Source organism: Phaenicophaeus curvirostris, chromosome 6, assembly GCF_032191515.1.
Source record: "Phaenicophaeus curvirostris isolate KB17595 chromosome 6, BPBGC_Pcur_1.0, whole genome shotgun sequence".
NCBI lineage: Eukaryota > Metazoa > Chordata > Aves > Cuculiformes > Cuculidae > Phaenicophaeus > Phaenicophaeus curvirostris.
Window position 1 is genome coordinate 19,552,455 of NC_091397.1, and position 24,911 is coordinate 19,577,365.

The following is a 24,911-nucleotide window of genomic DNA, read 5'->3' on the forward strand; positions in this document are numbered from 1 at the left end:
AAAATTCTTTGGAAGTGCCCCCACATCAGCTAGTGAGCGCCAGGCTTGCTTTTGGTTTTGTTGCTTGCCAGGAGACATTAATGCAAGCAGGGTACTTAAGCATAGGGTTCAAAAACACTCTGTTGCCAAATTCACCCTGCTATTCAGATACATTAGTAGTTTAAAGAAAGAAGGGAACCTCTAATTCTTAGTAAAGTAAAAAGCAAGTTATATAAATTTCTTTGTTGAAACAATTCCCTTAGCATTTCAGATATTATTTTCCTCTTCATTGTACCAAATACTTTCAATATACTTTTAAAACATTAGCAATAAAACGGATGTTTTAGAGGTTAAATTGCACACATATTTTTCCTAGCTTCTATAAAACAATAAATATAGTAATTTGTGAACTCAGAAACGTTTTTCCTTTAAGTACTCTCCTTTCAAAGAAGCTACTACAAAAAAAATTAAAATGACCAGTTGTATAAAGATGGGATAGATGCTGTCAAAGAGCCACGTTTCAATAATTTTACTGCAAAAGCATTTTGTCTTTCTCTCTGAGTAAAGCATTAAGTGCTTCTCGTGGTCTAGACTTCTCACTTCCTCTAGAGCACACATTGAACCAGACTTCAAATGTATGATCTGCTGAGATGGTCTCAGGAGCTAGAATAGAGTTAGTTTTAGCAAATTGCTCCTTTCTTAGGGGGTAAAAAAAAAAAAATGGAAAAAAAAGACAAAGTATACAAACCTACCTTACATCTGGTGACAGTTGCGGGTTTTATTGCACTTTTTGCACTATTTGTTCTCTCAGGTGATTCTCTTAATGTAAAAATTCATACTTTGTAAAGTTGTTCCTGTTTTCTGTTACTGGCTTTTTAATACTTACCTTAGGCTGTAATTCTCTGACCTGTAATAAACAAGACTTTTGGCTTGCAAGGTACCACTAATCAACAGTAAATTCATCACTTAATGCTAACTTATTTACACAAGTATTTGCCTAATACATGAGTTATGATTTTTTATTTTCACTGTAACTGACAATTTTCATAGGAAAGACAACTCTGTGGTAATTAACACTATGTCAGTTTGAAAACTTGGACCTACGTAAATCTCACAGATAAGGTTTGCCTTCATAGTCAAGCCTCAATCAGAAAAATTGTCGGCTAGCTCTTGGGACTATGGACTTCCCCGACTTGAACAAAAGTCAAGGGGAGCCGTTTCTATTGGGTACGTCTGAAAAATCAGACCAGAAGTACTCTTAACATGGGCACCCAAAATCAGTGGAAGTTTGGGTGCTTAAAACAGAGGTGCAGCAGCCATGCTTCTAATGGGGACCTATTTCTGACAAGCATAGCTAATAGACAAGAGCTGCTCTGTGTTTTCTTTTTGCTTGTGAAACCATACTCCTTCCAGAACAGCTTGTACGTGAGTCTCCAGGTCATGAAGTGAGCTACAATGGCAAAAGTGCAGTTTTTTGCTAGCATAAGTGAGACCTCCATGGTGGCTTACTGGTGACACTTTACAACAGCTTCATGACCTGAATAAAACCAATAATTTCCAGATGGCAAAGCGAAGTGAAATATTATGAGAATATAGCATTCTGCATATACATTTTTCATGTATACTAAAACCTCAAAAGAAGTAACTCTTAATGTCTTTCTGGGTGGTAGTAGTCCTTAATGTTACTCTTGAGGAAACTTGGCTACTTTCCCTGTGGGATTCATCTAAGCTAGTCATATTCAGTTCTCCTTGACAGGTTTTATTTCATTAATGAGTCACTGACAAACAAAACTTCTACAGAGGGGAATAAGGTATCTCAGTTCTTTGTAAATACCTATACATTGGTCCCTCTAGAGCTGTCCATTTGATCTGCAGGTGAGGCTCAGGGGACGTCTTGCAGGAAATGCAGGACCTTTCCTCGCCCAGGTGGAATACAAACACAGAGCAAAACACTCATTTTTGCTTCTAAGCCTTTCAGTCCTGGGTCTGGTAAACATATTCGCTGCTACACTTAGAGCAAACACAGTACAACAGCATCTGTTTAGCCATCGTTCAGTATTTTACGGAGATTAATAGGAGGCTATTTTTAGCACTGGCAGATAGATGGTATGTTATTTTAGAACGTGTATTTATTTAGTGTTTTCTTTGATGGTATCTGTGTTAGTATTTGAGGTCACTTGAACCAGACAAGGCTGTATGAGTCATTGTTATCCCATTGAGTTTACACATTGTGGTCTAAAACATTTCTCTTTCTTTTTTTCTTTTTCTTCTTTTTTCTTAAGTACGACCCTAGAAAAAATATGATCTGAAGGTCATACATAACAACAGCTATAAACCTTGGCAGAGATAGAGTGCACTTGAGAATTTATTAATTTCTTCGGACTTCGAAGTTCTACAAACCTAACCTTAAGTTCTTTTTATACTTAGAATCACCTGGAGTAAATGTATTTTTTTAATGTGGCGTCCAAGGTTTGCATTTGATTAAAAAATGCAAAACTTGCTCTAAGTTTTCTTTTATATTGAGACAGTAAATTTACCTGTGAAAAAATGTGTAAATATTGAAAACTTGTCATACAGCTTGAATTGTAGAACGACAATATTTTAAGACTTAAAAAGAAATCTAATTGCCTTTGTTTTCAAGGTTGTATACTTTTTCAGTCTTGCTGAGGCTTAGTCATGGCATTTCTTAGCCAAGCATGCAAGATAATTTAGTTTTCTTTAGTACTTCTTAGCAGTTGTATGTATTCTTGCAGTGAAAAGATAAAATTCTGTTTACTTGGGAATTAGAGAAATCTCATCCACTGAGATTCCAAAAGGTAGCATGAGACAAATACATGTCAAACAAGGCTCTCCTTAAGTGAACCTGTAGAGCTGAGGCAGAAGACTGTAATGAATTTTAAAGCAGAAGTTTAAATTAAAATTAAACTTATAATGGTAAGCAACTGATTTTTGTTAATATGCAACTAATTTTAATTCTGTTTTGTATTCATATTTAGTGAAGTGAGTACTGTCCTCCTAAGTAGATTCTTGACAGTGGGCTGGCAGGCAAGTTTGTTTTTTAACAGGGGTCCTTTTTGAAATCACTTTTGTCAAGCTCCATCTGATAAATTGCAAAGCAACGCACTAAACCAGCATTCTTTTTCCTAAGTTAAATAAAACAACAACCTTAAATAGCCTAGATCCACAAAGTGGAAATAAGTTAGTCAAAGGAATTTTTATACTTGACATAGTATTATTTTTTTTAAACAAAGGAAGTATTATCTGAAGACTAGAACCAGTTCAACTCATGAACATGCCTTAAGATTTCAAAACTAGATCTCATCTTCCATAACATTTTTTAATTAGGGCACCAGAAAAGAAAAACAAGTCTTTTTGCTTTTTTGACTCTCAGTTGGTTTCTCCATTCTGAATGACCTGTCTGTTCAACTTTGTTAGGTGAATGAGCAGAAATGAAGAAAATATTCTGCCTGCACCTGAAAAACAAATTAGTTACCCAAAGCTGGTTTTGCAGTTCAGCAAACTGATTTTTTAAAGTACATAACTGTTGGCAGCACTTCAACATGAGGGGTTTAGGTCAAAAGCTTGTAGTAGTTCAAATCTTTTGTTATAGTTTAGCCCCACCTGGCCAAAACCATGCAGCTGAGCCTCCAAAATCCCTTCCCCCTCGTACCCTGCAGGAAAAAGGGGAGAGGGAAATGAGGGGAAAACAAAAAGACTTATGGGTTGGAAACTAGAACTACAGTTTTAATGAAATTATAATGATAAATAATTAGAAAATAATAAAATATATACAAATATATGAGATTGCACCCCCAGCCCACCCCTCAATGACTATACATCACCACAAATGCTGCAGAGCAGACGTGAGGGGATGAGTCCACAGCCAAGAGGGAGCTGGACTCAGAAACTGGATTCAGGAACGCACGGGTCCGGGACCAGGAGCAACCAGACAGACGGGGTCCTCGCTGGACATCAATCCTCGTGATCTCTCAATTTATACTGAGTATGACGTATACGGGATGGAATACTTTGTTGGTCAGTTTAGGGTCACCTGCCCTATTCATCCCTTTTCACAGATGCGGCATCTTTTCCAACAGCTTGAGGATGGCCTTGGCTAAGTATAAGCAGTGGCCTTTTTGCTTACTGATGCCATGTATTACCATTTCAGAGAAGAACACTGTCTCAAAAATATGCAGTTAGCTTTCAATGAAATAAAGTTACAGCAACTGAGTCACAAAACTGACCCTAGCTTACCTCAAACTGCAACACCTTTTCAGCTAAGGAATTGCAAAAAGAAAATTTCTCCACTGCCTTCACTGTCCTGTAACCTTCATCTGCAAAATGATACAAATAAATAAAAATCCTGGTTTGGGTTGTGTTTGGTTTGGTTCAGCACACAACCATCCGCATACCCATGTAAGTCAGCACAGGAAAAATGATGTTGCAAAAGCAGGAAAAATTAGAGAAGACCAGAAGTGCTGCTTCTGGGGATGATGTTGGCAGCGCGAACTTGTTTGAAGCACGGGCCTTTATATGTTTTCTTGAGAACACCTATGTCTTATTGAACCTGTTTTCCTTGAGTCCTCTCTTGTAACGAGGTAGAGGTCTCTCTTCTAGATTTCCTGAAAAATATGCTAGCATCAACTGTGCAGGGAGGTGGTTGATTCACCTTCCCTGGAGGTGTTTGAGGCACAGGTGGACGAGGTGCTAAGGGGCATGGTTTAGTGTTGGATAGGAATGGTTGGACTCAATGATCCCGTGGGTCTCTTCCAACCTGGTTATTCTATGATTCTATGATTCTGTGATTTTAAGTCAAAAGTTGTATTAAATCATAAATTATTTCATAAATAACTGGGATGGAAGTCAAATGCAAGAAAAAAAAGCCTGAGCTTACAAGCTTGAAGTAGACACTTTTAATCCATCCTAGCTTTTGTATCTTCCCTGCTGGCAGGAAAAAACACAAGCATGTTTCTTAACTCGGTGTATGTATGCTTGCCTCTGATGCCTCATTGCTTGGAGGGCCATCTCCTTACCCTCCAGATGCTCCACCTTTTTGCCATGGTAGAAATCAGTGAACAGTAGAAATTAATGGCTGTCTTGTGTGCAGGAAGTCTAATCATTGGTACAGGTTACTGTTGTTTCTCATCTTATCATGCATTGTATGAGATATGACTGCTTTTGGTCTCGGTCTCCATGAGAAAAATGGCAATAGCTTTTACTGTGAGTTTCTCTTTAAAAAAGAAAAAAAAAAATTCCAGTTCTTTAGGTTTATATTCAAACTAAAACTAAGGGCAGTGTTTCCTTTTTAACACTGTTTTTAAAGAAATATTTCTTAGTAAGACTGAAAATGGAAAAATGAGTATGCGTGCACGGAAGAATGTGGGGGCCATAAGGGTGCACATTCCAGATCGCCTGTGCTGGTGCGATGATGTAAAACAGCTGGGAGATGAGTTAACTGGCCCTTGTTCTGTGCAGGCAGCCTACTCATGCCTCTGGAACCAAAAATATTACTTGGTTTGATATTACTTGGCTTCAGAACTTCAAAAATGCAGTATTTGCTCACTGTGGGTGCATTGTTCAGAACTCTTAATTTATTTTTTTTTATTTGCATTGGAGAATTTCCTGTATTAAGATTAACATTAATGGTTGAAAATATGTTTTGGTAGCTTTTAAAAATTATTTTTAATTTATATATATGCATGTGTGTGTGTAAAATATGTATCTATATATGAAACTATTGCTTAAGGGATAAATTAAATCTATTCAATGTTTTTAATTTGGATTATCAAATATGAAAATAATAAAAAAATAGCTTTCCTTTCTCATCCTATTCATCAGTAATGCACAACCTGAGCCAAATGTCAGTGACGAAGGGAGAGTTTCTGTGGGCTGGTTCTACTATCTGGGTCTTGGAAATGTAATTCTGGAGTGAAGGAGAGGAAATGAGTGGCAGCTGATCAAATACTGGTACCAACCAGCTAAATATGGGAAAATGCTTCTTGACTGAATTCAAAACGTTACCATGGATAGTGTAGCAAAAAATACTACCCAAAATTTCCTGTCTTTACGGTTTGGTTTTGTCTTTATCTTTACAGTAAAAGTGATGCTTTGTTGTTTGCCATGTTTACTTAATGACGGAGTTTCAGAATTCCTGTTTGATCTCGCTTCAGAGGCACCCGTGACACCACTGTGTGTTCAGATTAATGGCGCTAAAACCACCAGAGTTGCTTTTTATTTATGGGCTATGACAAATATAAATAGAAAGCGGATTTATGTTCTCTTGCCTATTGAATGTGTGCTATTGTCCCCCTAAGCTTGTGAAATCCTCTGGTAACCAAAGTCTGACCTGTAAACTGAGGAAAAAGGTCAGGTGATTATATTACATTGCTTTTAACAAATTATATTTTATTTCACATCAACAGATAAAAGAAGATGTTTACCTTGAGTTGTTTTATCATTTCAACTTCCAATTTAATCAAACTAGGGGAGGGATGGGACTTGAGAGTTGATGCGGCTCCGGCAGCTCTGCTGCACCCTCCCCTCACATCCCTCCTCTGCTAGGATAGGAAGGTTTTCTTTCTGGGGTTATGAAATGCTAGACAGTATTTAAATAGTCAACCTGCAGCAAAATGAACATTACAGTTGTTATAGCTAAGCAGTTAATATCCAATAAGTAATGGAATCCAACAAGTAATAAATCCATGAAATTTTGTATATAGCATTACTGCCAAAATAAATCGGGATCCTGTGTGGAAAAAAGAATATCCTGAGCAGAAGCAAAACCCGACTCATTGTAAACACTCCAGCATAGTGTTCGTTCATAAATGGCAAACAACTAGGACATAAACACACAGCATCAGTAGCAAAAAGCTGCAGAGTTTATGTATTTTTTATATATATATATATGCAAATATATGTAAAAATACATATTTATAATCTGTCAGAAGGGGAGAGTAATGCATGCTTAGGAACTATATTTGAGAGAACTAGGAATTTCTGCCTCGATGACCACAGAAGAGATGGACAGGAAAGTGCTACAACAATACTTCAGCCATCCCGGGTGGCTGGTTGCCACCCAGACTGGTCTCTTTCTAGTTTCCTTGGGCCTTGAGGTCTTTTCCATCTCCTCCTAGGAGCTGTTACTCCGTCCTGGTGAGCAACAACTTCTGCTTTTGCTCTGACTGTGTTTTTGTAAACAGAGGCCATAGAGTGGCTTCACTTAGCAACAAAAAATGTCTGAATGGCTTCCTGATAAAATCTAGAAGACTGGTATGCTCCCAGGTGACTACACACCAGTTAGCCTGACCTCAGGTGTTATCCTTCTCTGAAGTTAAAAATGACATGGTAAATGCAAGAGGAATACAGTGCAACTGAGAAGCATCAGGGAGATAAAGGATGGGATTTCTCTAAAGTGAGGAAATGCAGAACTGACCCATTTGGACTGCTAGTCCAATATTTTGCATGGTGCTGCATGGAAAATTATTTCTTCTCCTGGAAGATATAGGTTGAAAGCTAAATGATGTTTTACAGGAAGGCTGGCACAGCAAGTTCTGTTGTGCTCTCTGATTACTCTGTGTGGTCCATGTTACCAAGAACAGGTGCTGTGCCGCCTTACAGAACAGTTAAATACTCGCAATATGACCTTCATGTACTTGCTTCTGGTGTCACTTGGGTTCAGTTAATTAACTTCATAAATCACATTTATGTAATGCAAGTGGTGTTGCTTCTGTTTTCAGAAAATTCGCCTCACAGCTTCAGCCTTCACCTGGTCCATAGTCAGAAATGGCAGGAAGGAATCACCTCAATAATAACATATTTGAGAGGTTGGAATGTGTGACAGCGCATTAAAGTATATTATGAAAAGGCCTATGCACAAGTTGGTCTTCCTTCTCCTTAATTAGTAGTAATAATAAAACCATCAACAATAATAATGGTAAATACATTGCCTTTAGTATTCCAGTGTAAAAGTAATCAAAACATTTGGCTTTTCTACATTTGTTACTACTTCTGAACAATAATGAAGACCATCTGATACCTTAAATTGTTGCTTTATGGCATTTACTCTGCAGCCATCCCAGTTTGTCATTTTTAGGCAGCATGCTCTTAAAGCCTTCATCTTTATTAGGCAGCTGAGGCACGTGTGTTATATGTGAAATTGTTCCTTTAGGTTTCTTTTCTCATTATACTTTGCTTTCTTTGTTGAAGAGGATTTTTTTTCTATTTGATTTCATTTTGCAGTTATAGCGTTCAAGTAAGGCTACAGCATCTCTGTATTTGTTCAAGTGCTTACTGGGATTTAATGTTTAACTGCATGGACTAATTTTTCCTATTCAGAAAAGTTATACTTGGAAAGTACTATCTTAAAAGCTGTTATGAGAAATAAGAGTTATTTAATAGACTGCTTTAAGTCTGTTTTCTGTTTGGTTGCTTGGTCAGTTTGGTTGTTTTCCAAATCTAAGTAACATGATTCATGGAATATAAATGTCATTTTATCTCATTTTGTTTCTCCTTGCTGAACTCTCCCTCCAGGATCCACAATATATAATTTGGAAAATCCGTAGAACATTAATCTGTGAGTTGGGTATTACTTTGCATATAGAATTGAACTTATTTTTGTTAAGCCTTTCCTTGTGTCGTAAATAAATACTTGGTGCCTCCTAGCATCCTCCTCATTTTAAGTATTGCAAAGCTTTCAGGATAAAGCCAAGTGAACTAAAATTTATCTGTTGCCAGATGAACATTTTGTTCTTTAATTTGAAAAATATAGACCAGATTACTATCCGACCTTGTGGCAAAAATGTGTATTTTAAGTCACTATTTCAAAAAATAATCGAAGATACCTGTTACAATGAAAGATTGTACTAAAGTGCATCGACACCCTAGCATACAAACTGAAGTTTAAAAAAAGATGACTTGAGATATTTCTGCTCAAAAAATAAAATGTTCTGTTATCAGTTTTGTGGAGAGCCCACTAGCTAGTAGCTTGCAGATTGTTACGTTGTCTTGTCTGAGCTGTATGCCTTGTCTTGTTTTCTTCTTAACCGTTAGAAAACAAGGATGAGCTCATGTGTATTGTGTGCATCACAGCTCATCCAAATCTGAAGGACTTTCATTGCTTTGCAGTTTTCTTTTGCACTGAGACTGCACTTTATTTTTGTATGCCATTTGGTACTCAAATTGTTCTGCATGTCAAAAATCTTCGCTGCAAATAAGTCACGTTTTTATTACTCTTTTTTATTTCATTGATGTGAAGTAGTGTCTTTGTACACTGTATTGCATTTGTCCTAGATTTTTAGGAGGATGGGGGATTATCGTGACAGGCATTATATCTGAGCTGCTTAATTTATGTTTGGTCTTTGATTATTTGGCACATTATGAAGTGTTAATTTTTGCACTCATCGAAAGGTGTAAGCAGATTCACAGGAAGTTTAACCAAATCTGTAGAAACGGGGCTTTACACTTGTCTGACAGTATACAGCAGCTGTTCTGGATTCCCTAGGCTTTGCAAATGTCCAAGAGACTTGAAAGCTTGCTCCAAAACATTTGTAAGAAGAATGTAATTTTGTTGCTTCTGTTTTAAGTTCCTTAAACATTGTTACCCCAAACTCTCTGAACAAGAGTGATAACCAAGCTATGAAATACTTCATTTCAATTTGGCACCCTCATATTCTAAATTTAAAGATAAACACAGATGAATAAATGTTCTCAAACCATTTTTCCCTCTGTTTTGTGGCTGCATTTGGTATTTCACAATATCCTGTTCAGAGCATTCTGGGGTATGTCACAATATCCTCTTTTCCATGTGGATGCATGTAATACAGGCCTTCCCTCCCCAAAAATGTCCTTGCACTGTTGAAAGAAGCAACTAGAAAATCTGATGAAAATGTCTGGGGGTTGTGAAATTTTTTCTTTTATTGTTTTTAGTTCAAAGTCAGACCATAAGACTTCAGAAAAGTCTTGCTACTTTTTTAATTAAAAAGTAAACAAGCTGCAGTTGATATGTTCATTTCTCAGAATTTCTAGATCCATTAAGTGCATTTAATACTTTTGGCAAGTATTTAAGATACTCTGTGTTTAATACTTTAGGGAAGTTATGCCTTTCTGCATTAGGACAGTTTGAAAAACATTTGGTTTGATTTGGCCTAATTTCTTAGCATTAGACTGTTGTATTTAATTGAAGGCCACCAATCTAATGACAGGTATCACCTGAGCTATAAAAACATGAGGCTGCTCTAGTAATTCCTGGTAGATGTTTTGAGACACGTAAAATGTCAGCATCTATTACTGTGGCAGCTAGGTGGGCTTTTATGTTGGTTTGGGGTTTTTTTCTCTCCATATACCTTGAGTGATTCTGCCCCTCTATTCCTCTTTTGTGAGAACTTATCTGGAGTACCATGCCCAGTTCTGGAATCTTCAGTGTAAGAAGGATATGAAGCTGTTGGAACGGGTCCACAGAAGGGCTACAAAGATGATCTGAGGGCTGGAGCACCTCGCATACAAGGACAGGCTGAGAGAGTTGGGCTTGTTCAGCCTGGAGAAGAGAAGACTCCGAGGAGATCTTATGGCGACCTTCCAGTACCTGAAAGGAGCCTACAAGAAAGCTGGAGGGGGATTATTCATAAAGGCTTGTGGTGATAGGACAAGGGGGAATGGATGTAAGCTGCAGAAAGGCAGATTTAGACTTGACATTAGGAAGGATTTCTTCACCATGAGAGTGATGAGGCACTGGAACAAGTTGCCAAGGGAAGTTGTGGCTGCCCCTTCCCTGGAGGTTTTTGAGGCCAGGTTGGATGGGGCATTGGGTAACCTGATCTACTGGGTTGTCCCTGTCCATGGCAGGGGATTGGAACTAGATGATATTTAAGGTCCCTTCCAACCCTAACTATTCTATGATTCTATGAATTAAGATAATCCTAAAGACTTGGGGAAAGTTAAATACTTCACCCTGTATTTTTCTTAGTCACATAATTGCTTTAATTTCAGGACTTGTTTCTGAATAGCTGACCAGAAATTACTTATACAAGAGAGGTCTCCTATGCCATTTAAACTCCTAGCACATTGTGTAGTTATTAAAAAAAAATCTGGATAGATAATTTTTAACTTGTGTTTTTAGGGGAAAATAAAAGATGAATTTTTGTGTGACTGAGATGATGAAAACCTCATTTAAAACAAATTAAGGAGTATTTTGCTGAACTGATTTATTTCTCTACAGCAGAACTTAGCTTAACCTTTTATTACTCTTTCAAGAATGGCTTGGAATGTAATTTAAACTGTCACATGACATTTATCAAATGATGAGTTTGCCCTGTAACAGGCAAATGTCTTCCACAAAATTGATTAGCTGCTGACCTCATCCACCCTTTTCAGACCCTTCAAGGTAGATTTCAAAGAGTTGTAAAATAATCACTTCACTTTCAGTTTATACTTCAACTCAAGGTGTTTACTGTCCCAGTAGTGATACTGTGGTGTGTTCCACCTCTGGGAAAGAGGGGATGTAAATGCCTGCCTGTAGCTTTGCCTGTCACCACCTGACCCATTGTGCTTTAACCTAAGCCCCTACTCCTTGCAAAATCGCAACAGCTTTTGAAATGGCTTTTTACAATAGAGTGAATAAGATTAAGAAACTTTATCTTCTAGGTGATAGTGCTCTAGTAATCAGGAAAATGCTCTGTTTGGTAAGACCTGCAGGGTTTTCAGTTATCAAGAAGATTCTAGAAGAATGAAGGATAATAGTCTCCTAAATGTGACGTTTTAGACAGAAACAGTTTTCCTCTGTTGCATTCATATTCTTCAGACATGTTTTCTAAGAGCAATCTATTAGAAGCCAATAGGCTTGTCTTTCTAGGCATTAACTTAGCAGTAAATGAATTAACTGCCTTTGAGGAAGTCTGTGGCCCTGTCAAAGTCATGGTGCTGTGTCTGAATGAAAAGTACTGTCTGATATTTTTTTCTCTTCAGAGCTCTATCTTGAGTTTCCCTGCCAAAGAAAAAACTGAGATGTGGAAAGTAAATGATGAACATAAAACTCTCAGAACTGCTGATGGTGTTAAAAGTTCAATTCTGGTTTTAGATCACAATTATCTCTTTCTTCCAAAGCCTATTCCACTCCCATTTCTTCCAAAGGCTGTGTTTAAAAACAAACAAATTTGTGAAAAATGCACTTGACTTTCTCTCAGAGTAACAAACCAGTTGTGTAGCTTGTTTGTCTCAGCAGGTCAAACTGCTGTGCACTGGGTTTTGATTCAGAAAGAGAGTTGGGAGATAAACAAAGCTGAAAAGTAAATAGCACTTCCGCAACTTCATTCTCATCCAGCACCAGAAGGAGCTGGGATTTTCCTGTGTGTGAAACAGCCAAGAGCTATAACAGTGATTGAGGTGTTTTATCAAGCTGTTCAGTGTGAAAACATCTAATCCCTCTAAATGTTCCACCAGGGAGTCTGGCTGGTTGATACATTAAATTAAAAGGAAACAGTATCTGTGCTGCATGTTGAAGCTGAGATATTAAATACAAGAAACCACATGCAGAATGAAGGGTTTGAATATGAAAAGAGTTTAAAAAGGAACCTCCAGGCATTGCTGAGTAGCCTGCGTGTGATTTGTGATGTGTTTGGGATGAAATTTTGGACATTGATGTACATGGCTTTTTTGATTTTTGTATGGGATTTTTTGTTGGTGGTGTTTGTTTTTTTTTAAATGGGTAATATCAGCTGTAATGTGTTACACAGGTTTCTTGCTGCAGCATTGTAGTGATAGGCATCAGCTTGTATCTGCTGGAGAATGGGATCATTGTTCTGGCTTCTCTAGCTAAACATGCAATATATGCTGTAAATTGCCTTTATTATATGCTACTTAAATATCTCATTGTCTGCTTTGCATACAAGCAGTTTATTGCTGCTTATGTTCTGACAGAATGAAAACTAATGTTTAATTATGCATTGCCCTAGTAATGTGGTGTTTAGGGTGAATGTATCTGAATTAAATAAGGGCCATTAATAATGCCTAACAATTTATGATATATTCATTGCTTGATTTCAAATCATATAAATTAGCAAAGCTTATTTGAAATGTCACCAGTATAAGATGGCTTCGTGGGAACACTTCTCTGTGTGCTAATTTCAGAATCATTACCAGCTGAGTCTTACTATTTATTCAATGTCCAGTAGGCTTTTATTATTCCCTTATTTGCAGCTTAATTACAACCTCTGTTTTCCTGACACTGTGAATTCAATCCTAAACCTGCAGGAGCAAAATGAGTTGCAATCAGTCGGGTTTTTGCCTCCTTTTGCGTTGCCCCCCTCCCAGCTGCCATGACTGAGCCACGGCTCTGAGCAGATCCCTACAGCCACAATTTTTTGTACCGTGTGTTTAAAGGGGCAGTGCCAGTCTAACGCTTTTTAAATTGTTCTTCCTTAAAGCTTGTAAGTCATGGGATATATCTCCATCTGACCTAATTGCCTGGTTTTATACCAATATCACCGAAGATATTGGAATATATTACTTAAAGGAAGGTTTCTGGGTCATTTATTAAAATCTTGTGTGCATGAGTTTACAAATGTTATTAATAGACATGAGGTATTCATGCATAATATGCATCGTTACTGTGCAACTAAAATCTTAGTCATTCGTATCCAAAATAATCCATTCTCTGAGGCTATTGTAAGCAATTTAAATTCCTCAAAGATACAGTGAGCATTGTCTTGTTCGAATAACAAGACAAATTGCAGCAAAATGTTGTATTAGATCAGGGCAGTTAAAGGATGTTAAGTTGCAGGACTGAAAACTTTCTCAGTACGATGCATATGCATTTATTGTAGCGATGCTATTAATGTGGATTGTCTTAGAAGTAATTGTAATTAAATGATTGTTTGATCCTGAGTCCTTTGCAACAAGTCAGTCCTCTGCCCAGTGAGCGCTTTCTGCTTCATTTACACATTGTGATTATCTCTTGTGGGAAATTATTTCTTGGTTATGATTTTGTTAGGTTCAGAAGCACTCCTTAGAGGGAAAAGGCTATTTCTTATTTCTTATGTAATTATTACAGCTATTGTAACAGTTTCTGTTGTAACTGGGAATACTGAACTTCCATCCTCACAGTCACATTTCATTTGCTATTGCTAAGGCAGCTAGCTGTATTTAACAGGTAACGTGAAGAGATGCACATAATACTTGGCAAAGGTATCACATAGATCTTACTTAGAATTTTCTGTCACACTTGGCTTTCAAATACAGAAAAAAAGCAGCAAAATTTTCATCTGAGATGAGTTATAAGGCTCAAAATGTCTTCTTTGTGTTCTATATTTAGTGTCTTTCAGATGTGATTGTTTCTTTACACGGTGATGGCAAAGTGGAGAATTGATCCCTCTGACCTTTCCCTTTTAGCTTTTCAAGAGCTGTTTGGGGGGAGGTTTGGATATTGTTTCTTCTCCCTCCTCCCCTGCAATGTGGTTCCAGTTTCCACCAATATCTAATGACACGGGTATTCCTTTCTGTCTTGTGTGCACTTTCCAATCTGGCTTCATCAAATATATCTGAAAAACTACTATTGCACAAAGAACCAGACCTTATACTTGAAAGGTTTCAATTAATTAATGGCCTGTGCCGCTGGGACATGCCATTACTCAGCTGGTGTGCTATACCAAAGGTCATTTCTGCTGTGTGTTCATCACTTGCTTTTCTGTTTTCCTCTCCTACTAGAGAGGAATTCTCTAAAATATTAGAGAAATTACTTTTACATATCTCAGAGAAGGATGAATCTCAACACCTCACACACACCCTTCCTTGAAACCCACACCCCTCAAAAAAACCAAAACCAAAACAAACAAAAAACTCTAAGCCTTCTGTTAGTCTGCTTTTTTTTTTTTTAATGAGCCTGATTTTGGGGAGGAGGAGGAGATGTGCATTCATATCTTATTGGGAGCTTCCTAGGAGGAGGATTTTGGAATTTTTGCTTAGAATAAAAGTATGCAAATGTGAGCAGATTTGACTGTGTTATTCTGCTATTTTTAAGGCCTACAGGTACATTCAAAACTGTGCCATTATAGCACAACTTTAAATATTCACAGCATGAAAGCAAATCTGTAGATGTAGGTATACCCACAGAAATTTTGCATCAACAAATTAATAAAGCAAATGCATGTGAAAATTTGATCAATGCAATTTTGATAATTAAAATCCAAATCTGCAAATGAGCTTGCTGTTATTGTAAATAATTGAAGATCTGTGAATTCAGCCTTATTGACAGTACTCAATGAAAGATGTTCTTGGAGTCACTTTTGGCTACAATATACATGTATGTAGGTCTGTTACCCATCTTTCAAGCATGGAATTTGTTGTACAGTCTGGCAGTCTAAAAGAGTAAGGAGTTCTGTATAAGCAAATCTGAAGTTTCATATCTCCATGTAATATATCTGCCTGTCCCTAGTTTTATTTGTATAACAGCTAGACCAATTCTGCAGACTCATGAAGCTGCCTGGTGGTTGCAGGGTGAGATTGATGTACAACGATATCAACTGTAGTAAAGAACATGTATGTTGCATATAGTGATTTTCGATCAATGTTTTGTTATTTTATGTCATATTTAATGAGCTGTCAGCGTGATTTATTAGGTTTGTGCAGCTGTGTTTTCAAAAATTTACTGGAGTTTCTTCTTTCTCTCCCTTTGGAAGGAGGAAAGTGTTCTCCCTACAACTCCGAGGAACAGAGCACATTTGGCCCATCACAAATATCTTTCTGTTTCCTTTCTCTACTGCTGTATAACTGACATACCTCTGTTGAGAGCTTTTCAGGGCTTTCCGAAGAAGTGTTCTGTAAAGTGAACTCCACAGACTTGATCAGTTTTCATGTGGGCTGTGGGGATCTGAATAAAAAAATGAGACATGGCAGGGAACATTACTGGGACTTTAAAGTTATTAAAAGTGATGGGGCTGCCTGACCTGCCTGCATGCCTTGGTTTCTTTCCTCTGTTTAAGAGCAAAAAGGTTCCTCACTGTTCTCCTATTTTGTTTAACTTAATTTCTGCAAAAGGTCATACTTGCAGTGAGTGCATTCTTTTCCTCCAATATTTAGAACATATAGCTGCTTCAGTGAAGTTTTCTCCAAAAGCCTCTGTTAAGCAGAATAGAATTTGCAGGCAACTAACAGCTTCCTAGTTGGAAAACAGCATTGGATAGGTAATGCTAAGAGCAGAGGAGCACCCCTAGTGTGCGTTTGTGTTCACATAGAGTGAGTTTTTCCTCTAAATCCTGTAGAAAACTGCTGAAGCAAAATGTGCTCTGCATGAGTAAGAAGGTTTGACCAGGTAAATTGAGATGCGTGACCAGGGTAAGAGCATAGATAAAATATATGTCATGGGTATTAGGTGACTGTTGTTGTAATGGGTATCTCATTCATGATTTGAAAGCACCACTGCAAGCTAACAATTTTGTCTTAGTTTATCATGTTTCAGTTAAAAATTACTGAGATAATGATAGATTAATACATGCAATAACAAAACCATGTGTACAAACTAGGTTGTGCCTACATATATCATAAAGATATGGTCAGAAGTGGATTTCAAATGTATATGAAAAATCCTAATCTTGAGAAGACTGACAATATTTACGTCAAAGCTAGAAAGAATAGATGGTCCCCATAAATAGAAAAAAATAAGGAAAACCGTAGAACTTCGTCTATTCCTAAGCAAAAATCTAGCTATTTAAATTATTTGTCTAACTTGATCAAAAAATGCCTGAATACTGTGACTTGCAGGAGAGTGTTTTGTTCCACACTAGTGTGAGAATGAATCTCTGTATATTGAGCCCAAAGTGTGTGCATTCACACACAAGGAAAATTTCAGTTTGTTTTCTATAAGTAGTTCCAGACACAGACTTGCAAGACTGCTTCCTAAGTTGTAACAGTAAATAATAATTTGAAATATAGAATTTTAATTACCTTTGGAAAGTTTAGCACAATTGATGAAACAAGAACAATGTGTTGGAATTAAAGACCATTTTGGTGGCATCCTCACTGACCTTCGATAAACGTACACTCCAGGTGTGCTTTGGAGTACTTTGTTTTCTCAAACTAGTATAAATATGGAATGCTGTTTCTTCTTTTCCAAAGTGTCAATTGTGATCGCATTTGATCTGGAAAGAATAAAACTGTTTTTGCATTCTTTTACTTACATTCACTCCCAGGACATATACACAAGAATAGTAGACTGAATAAAATTTTCATATTTAAGACACATGTAGCATCTTTGGAAAGACTAAATGTATTTGAAACTAGATCTCTTCTCTTTTCTCTAGATTAATGAACTGAGCCATGTTCAGATCCCTGTTATGTTGATGCCAGATGATTTCAAAGCATACTCAAAGATAAAGGTGGACAATCACCTTTTCAACAAGTAAGTACCAGTAACAATTGTTTGTAGGAGTGGATAGTGGCAGTGATATTTTTATGAAGCGCTATGAACTCTGTTATTTTTCAGTTCATGAGACTGAAGTTTTGATGATTAAGTTAATCCTGTGATAAACATAACCATCTGTGCTGTTCTGAAAAGCAACAGCAAGGGCTGCTGGGTAGTACTTTACCTCCGTATGGTTTATTATTGCCTTATGAGTATCTTACATATTGAAGGTGATCCTTTTGTTGTGATTTTTTATGATTCATATAAGCATTTATTTGGGTATTTTGAAAAACACAAATACATGCGCATGTACTTTATATTACGCTAAACATTTGAAAAAGAATGATAATTTAAAGCATATATGAAAGCTGAATAATGTTCAGCTTTTTACAATCCATAACAGGAAAACTTAACAATCCTGTAGTAGCTCCAAAAATATTAATATCATTCCGTGTAATCTATGTCTCTTAAAAATAAAATGCTCCATGAACAGTATGTACAGACATACAAAACTATTAATGCTGGTTTGTATATAACCTGAGTTTTATTCAAGAATATATTTAGAAATAGGAAGAATTCTGCTACTTTAGGTTCTTCTTTTCTATAGCAAAGGTGAAAATAACTTTTCTCATGTGTAAGTTTGAAATTAACATTAGGATATGAAAATTAGCCCTGCACTGAATGAGTGAAATTTTCTTGAAACTTTGGTACTGTCAGTACTTTCTGGTGTCACAAAGGGTATAGTAATTCTTGTGTAATCCAGTCTAAGATTTCACATTTGAAGTCATTTTAGGGCAATGGAAAAACATTCTTTTCTGCTCTTGGGTACAGATTCCAAAGTTATCAAAATACACTTTGTGTTTATTTCATCCACTTATGTTGTAGCTTGTTAGAGACAAATATGTATAAATTTATTAAACATTGTAAACAAAAAGAAATGATATGGTGAAATCCGGTCTCATTGGAAAAAAAGAAAATATTAGAAGAGAGACTTTAAGTCTCTCTATCCTTTGCCTTGTATGAAAAGAATTGAGGCAGAATAGTTTAGAATTACTTATAATATATGCAGGTGAATGAAGTTGTTTTGCTTTTATATTCTTTCAGAGAAAACATGCCAAGTCATTTCAAATTTAAGGAATATTGTCCAATGGTTTTCCGCAATCTAAGAGAGCGGTTTGGAATTGATGACCAAGACTTTCAGGTAAGTTGACTTTCAAAATGCTTAAGGTGGTGATGTATAGAAGTTGTAAAGGTTAGTAATGATGCAGCTGTGAACAAGCTGGCCAATGTGCTGACATAAAGTTCTTTTATTTTTGTATGAGTTGGAGGAAAACAGAGAAAAAGAGGACTTTCTTTCTACTCCTTCCCCTACCTGCAAGCAGAACATTTCTGGTTTACTTCTTTGCCTGCCCTAGCTGTCTTCTGCTTCCTACCCTTCTGCTATCTTTAGTCCTTCGTGTTTCCCAGTCATAAGCCATGTTACTAAAACTGCATAATGATACCTGCATAATGATAGGAAGACAAAGTAATATCTGAACAGCAGTGACAAGAGAAGCTATATTCAGCTGGGTCACTTAGATAACAGTTGCTTCAGTGGTGTGTCTGTGTGAGATATGGTTTCTGAAATGACCAATGCTTTTCCTTTTTGCCCTTCATGCACTTTTTGTTTGTTTGGTTTTTTTTTAAATAGAGTGGCCTATGGCCTGCCAACTTGACACTGCTTCAGCATATCTCCTTTTCCTGTTGTTAAGAAGATGTGGAAACAAACCGCTTGCATAGAGCAGATACAGCAAAGTTGCTGTAGGTTTGGCAGGGTTCTTCCTTGTAGTCAAAGCTTCTTTCTGTCTTTGCAGAAGAAAGTTCTTGAACTTCAGTCTGTTTTTCCGGTATTCACTGACAATTCCTTTTTCCATTAACTGTTTCTGATGCAACTGTTTCAGTCACAGGGATAATTCCTTCCCTGGTTACACTACAAGAGGTCCTGCACTAAAGAGCGCTTGCTGTGTAACCCAGCATCCACTTCCTGTCATGCTCTTTTGTGCTTTTAAACTATTTTGGTGTGGAGTGCATTTGTATTTGTAGCCTGTCACTAACATGTATTAAGAGAAGATATTTAATAAATAGTTTCAAGTAACTAAACAAATCGTACAAAGTGCATTTATACAATAAGACTCCTGTTCTTGCTACATAGAAGAGACTGGATATTGCAAGCACAATCTAAGTCCTTCAACTGTCCTCTTTAGCAGGTTATGGATCTCTTTATAGAGTCACTGTTACTTTGATAACACGTTTTGACAGTAGACAGAGAAGAGGGTTGGGTTGGTGTCTTTTGGTAGATCTGTTGTGATCCTACTGCATGATTATTCATTATGCTATTTACTGAAGGACTGCTTAAGAGGAAATACACCAAGACTTGGGCCAACAGTTAAAACCCTTGTATCAAATTGCATTCCTGGTTCAATTTTCCTGATGAACCAAAGAGGATCCTGTTGTTTGGGAAGTTATTTGATCCCTTTATATGAAGATTTCCTTTTTCTTGTTCAAGGAGAAGGATGAGTGTGTCAAACAGGAAAGATATATGATTGCTCCTGAATTTAACATTAGGGTGTCAGCTCATGCTGGCTGTCTTTTAGAAAATGGGGTGACGACATTACTAGGCAATCAGAGTTATATTTCAGTAAATATATGCTAGAAGATGTAAGATGCTGTCATTAGTTAAAACTGGCAAAATTAGCATAATCAAAAATGCAGCATTCCACAGCACTGTGAAAAGTTTCCATCTGCACTCCTGTTCTAAACCAGAAATTCCTGTCGTAAACTGCTGTTTAGATTTATTAATGATAACAATGATAAAAAAATGTTTAAGGACTGTCACTAAATAAAATGTCTGTATTTCCATATTAAAACCAAAAATACTTTTTGCAGTTATGTGGTTTGGGTTTTTTGACAGTGTGACCAAACAATGATTGAAAAGAAGGAAGTGTAACCACATCCTGGATTTTAATTCAACAAAATTAAGTATTTGTTAGAGAAAAGAAGTCTTCAATTCTGTTTAGTATTTCAGGTATATTTAGTGAAAAACAGAAGATAGCTAATATTAATTTTGACCCAAAGGAAGTCAATATCTGCATTCACTGTTCTTTTTTTCCTCAGCCCAAGCAATTAATTGTTCTGAATTCTTATTCTATTGGACTACTCTGATATTTTTTTTTAATTGCCCAAAGTAGTAATTTATTTCGGACACGCTTTCAAAACCATATTATTTTTACAGAAATACACATAAATGGAAATTCAAGTGACCACATGCACAAGATAGGGATTATCCCTCTTAAAAGTAGAAATTGCTGTCATTTTAATGTTACATTCTCTGTGTTTTAAAAAGGAAAACTAATTTGACAAAGGGAGACTCAGTGCATAAACTTTCTTTCATATGATGTTTTTCTTCAAGGAAGTTATTCCAATGAATTTTGGCTAAAATTATTACACTCAGAGACAAACATGAATTTGGAAAACCCTCTGTAGTCTTGAACTGAGTGAAAGCTTATGGTAGAGATAGCAAATAACTTTCTCTGGATAGTTCTTCTTATATAATGATTTTCAGGAGTGGAGTCCTAATCAATTGTGAACAATGTCATTCCAATTATTGAGCAAGATAGGATCAGTTTAGATAAATAAATCCAATTACCTTGTTCATTAGTCAGAGACATCGGTTTAAATCAGGAAGAACATTCATTTTATGGTTTTCTTTTCAGAATCTTCTGCAGATACCCTTGATGAGTTGTTCCAGAGGGCAGATAGTGCTTGGTCATAAGGAAAGACTAAAAATAAACTCTACCTCAGGAAAATAGTTTGGTAGTGTAAACTGTAATTACTGGATTATATTCATGTTAATTCTCTACATCATATTATTCACTTCTTACAGTAATTTTGTTGGCTGCTTAACACATAGGCTAAGTTAACATATGGAATGGTTGATATCGGGATTTCTCTTACAGAGCTCTCTATTTATCACAGAAGAGAGATTTAAATCTCATACAATGCAGGTTTTTTTTCCTACGAGTAGTCTGGCTTCAGGATCGGGGGAATTCCTTAAATTGTGTATGGTTTGTGCCTTACAGGAAGCTGTTTCTAGTAATGGCAATTACAATTCCTGTAATGGGGTCCCCCTCCTTTTCACATGATGAAAACCACCTCCTTTTTTTGAGGCATCTTTTGTAAGCTGTCCTACATCTGTGTCTTTTAATAGCTAGCTGGGCACCTCCGGGAGATATTTTGCTTAGTACTGAACTAGGATGAAAGTTGCATGGAGATACATGTGTCATTGCAAATAATGTGTGGGTTTTTTTGGTGGTTGATTCTTTATTATGGGTGGTGATGTGGTAAACAGAATATGAAGTTAGTTAAACCTGGAGTTTTATTCAAAGTTTGCCTATAGAAACTTTTTTTGGACAAATTAAGCTGTCTCTCTAGGTTCAGAAACTTTGTTCTTATATCAAAAAAAAATCTTCTATTAAACCCTGATCTTCCTTCTCCATGATTCCGTATTACTAAGATATTTATTTCATCAAAATAAAAAATGATCTGGCTGGTTTTTCTTAGAAAACTGAACACAAATGATGATTAGTCAGTATGAATCAAGATTGTGTTTGAATAATGGAAAAACTTTAAAAACATCTTAGCCACTTACATAGACTATAAATTATCAAAGGGAAAGAGATTATTGTTTTATTGTTTTATTGTGCTGTTGAATGTTACAAGTAAATACAAATAGATCTCAGATTGAAGATAATTTTTGAAAGTCTCAAAGTAATTCCACAAGTCACGGCATTATTTAACTACAGATTTTGCCTTGATGGGATAGATTTTCTAGATCTTATAGTTTTGTTATCATCTTCTTATTTCATTGAAAACGAATCCTTAACTCTTTAAGTTCCTCCTAATATTGACAGGAAAATTCTTGAGAGCATTAACTGTTCCTAGCAGAAAAGGGGAAAAAAAGGTTTGGAAAACAGATGTTATAAAGTAAATCCCTCACTACAGTCCTAAATTAATTTTTAATTTCGACGTTCCCTGTCGGCTTTAGACATTAGTTTTGCAAAGTTTGGTCTATAGAAATGCTCCTTTTTTCAAAAAGAAATGAGGTAGCTGTTGTAACTTTGGAGTTTCTTTTCAACTTGATTGACATAATTTCTTAGCTTACGAAATCCAAGTGTGCAGTTCTGTCAGGTGAATTATAGGACTAGCTTCCATAACCTGCAAAATATAAGAGAGTTTAACAGGTAAGCAGCTAACTTAACACCCCCCCAACAAACTCTAGAAAAATAGGATCTACTGGTGTTAGAAATGCTTTTGCTGCTCTGGAAAGGGAAGCTTACTTTACTATGCTCCAACACATCTGTTCTTGCTTAAGCTTATTGCTGAATCCTACATCTGGATTCTGCTAGGCAAAAGAGGGACTCTGGGTTCTTTCCCAGTAAAATACAGTGACTCATACCAGGGGGCACCAATGTCCCGGTGTACCCAGTTAGCCTTCTACTGGGAATCTGGGACAGCACAACTGATTTCTCTTAAAGTTTTAGTACTTAGTGTAATAGACATGCGCAGATCTGGCTTTGCCTGTCTGCAGGAGCAATTTGTAAAGGTTCCCTGTACAGGACACAGAATTCATAAAGAACTTTTAGTAGATGGTCTGTAAGTTCTTTTTAATTTAGAGATGCTTACTATTTCTTTGTGTGCATTTTTCCATATAAAAGATTGCAATCTAAAATGAAAAGTGAGAATTTTTGCTTTAAGAAACTTTCCTGATAACAAAACCTATGAACGCAGTGTCTCCTTATGTTTTGATGTCTCTTGCAGCTTTCTAGACAGAGGGGTTTCTATTCTAGATTCTAATATGGCATGGGGAAAATAATGCAAATTCTAGGTTCATTTTCGATAAGTCAACTTTTAATATAATCTTCTTTTTAAGTATCTGAGCTCCCGATGACCAAAATTCTTGTTAACCTATGAATATTTTTGCTTATTTTGTGTGACTTATCCAATCCTAAGACGTCATAGTAAGAGCTTAAATAATATTTTGCAATGTAAGATTGTGTTTCTTCAGAATTGGAGCTCTCTGCTGGTGCTTCTGCACTGGAATTCATGCCTCCATTTATTGACCCTTGGTTTGGGAAGGAATGAAGCACCTCTGGCATCAATACAGGCAACAAGGTCAGCAATAAATGTATTATCAACAACTGCATTAGGAGTTGGATCTTCTTCCTAAGACATGATCTTTTCATTGACTCTTTAATGAAATACATAAAAATTCTGGAAGGAGGATCTGTCTTGAAAACAAAATTTCTGTGCTGGTCAGCGCATGAAAAGTTTTTGAGCTCATCTGTCAGATGCGGTTGCTGTAGCTAAGTATACAGTTTGTGGATCCCAGATGGACATTGCCACCAAGACATTCAGAACTGCTGACATCTTTTTTGTTGTGGAAACAGGGAGTAATGGTAGTAAGGTGTTAAACCAGCCATACTAACAAAAACTTGGGCATTTATGGTCTTTCCAGAGTGTAAAAAATGAAGTTTGCAATCTGACTATTATGTTCTAGGATTTGGTGCTTTATGTGTGAGCCCAAATAAGAATTTGTTGACTCTGGGAGTTAACATTATGGCAACAGAAATTTTAACCTCTGGTTTCTCTTGGTTTTCCCTAGAGAAAGCATTTCATTTGTCTTGCTTTCAGCAGTTCCTAGCCTAAACTAAGTATAATTCTCAATTGTGTATTCAAACTAGAAAAAAAAATCATTTAGCACGTGCTGACAACATCAAAACAGTGAGCCGATAGGTGCTCCCTGTGCTCATATGGAGATAACTGTTGAAAGAGGCATCAAGCCAGGCTTTGCAGGGCTGAAGGGAAGAGGTTCCCAGAAAGGGAGCCCTAATTCTTGTCAAAGCAAGGGCATATTTTAAGCAGACAGCTCTAAATCCAGACCCACAGCCTCAGTAGGATAACTTGATTTAGGAAAGAATTATGTTATATTCATTAAACTATCATTTGACCAAGTCAAGGAACATAACCTTTCTGCTGGAAAGATAGCTCAGTGCAAAAAAAGAAAAAAAATGCAGTTTGCTGTTCTCTGTCAAAGTTTTTCATGTTTTTAACTATAGCAATCGCTCCTTGAATACACTTTGCTCGTAAGTGTCATAGGTGTTCAGAGTATGTACGTCCACATCTTAACAACATTATAGAAGGAACTTGATATTTCTGACCAGTGGTGTCCTGTTTTCATCTTTTGGAGATCCCATGACATTCACCATAGGTCGTTAGAGAAATCATCATGAAGTATTGCCCATATAGCTGCCAAAAGAAAGGGGAGGTCATACCACTCAATGTGCTTGTGTATTGCCAGTCAGGTAAGCTTTGCTATGTGCCAGACTTCTTAAATTCCTCTCAGTGTGGGAGATCAATGTTTCCTGAATATGTTTCCTCATCAGTGCTTCCAAACAAACCTGCTCAACGGCAGTGGTAGAATGCACTATGCCAGCATACGAAGTAAACC

The 24,911-nt window shown here is 36.7% G+C and overlaps 1 protein-coding gene across 2 annotated transcripts in view; it reads left to right on the forward strand.

The window, feature by feature from the left end:
* The window catches only part of PIP4K2A (phosphatidylinositol-5-phosphate 4-kinase type 2 alpha), a 114,199-nt gene that overhangs the window by 47,559 nt on the left and 41,729 nt on the right, over positions 1 to 24,911 (forward strand). For both annotated transcript variants that reach the window (XM_069859499.1, XM_069859498.1), the window contains exons 2-3: positions 17,265 to 17,362; positions 18,470 to 18,566. In XM_069859499.1, coding sequence (XP_069715600.1) covers positions 17,265 to 17,362; positions 18,470 to 18,566 — 195 coding nt within the window. The remainder of the gene's footprint in view (positions 1 to 17,264; positions 17,363 to 18,469; positions 18,567 to 24,911) is intronic.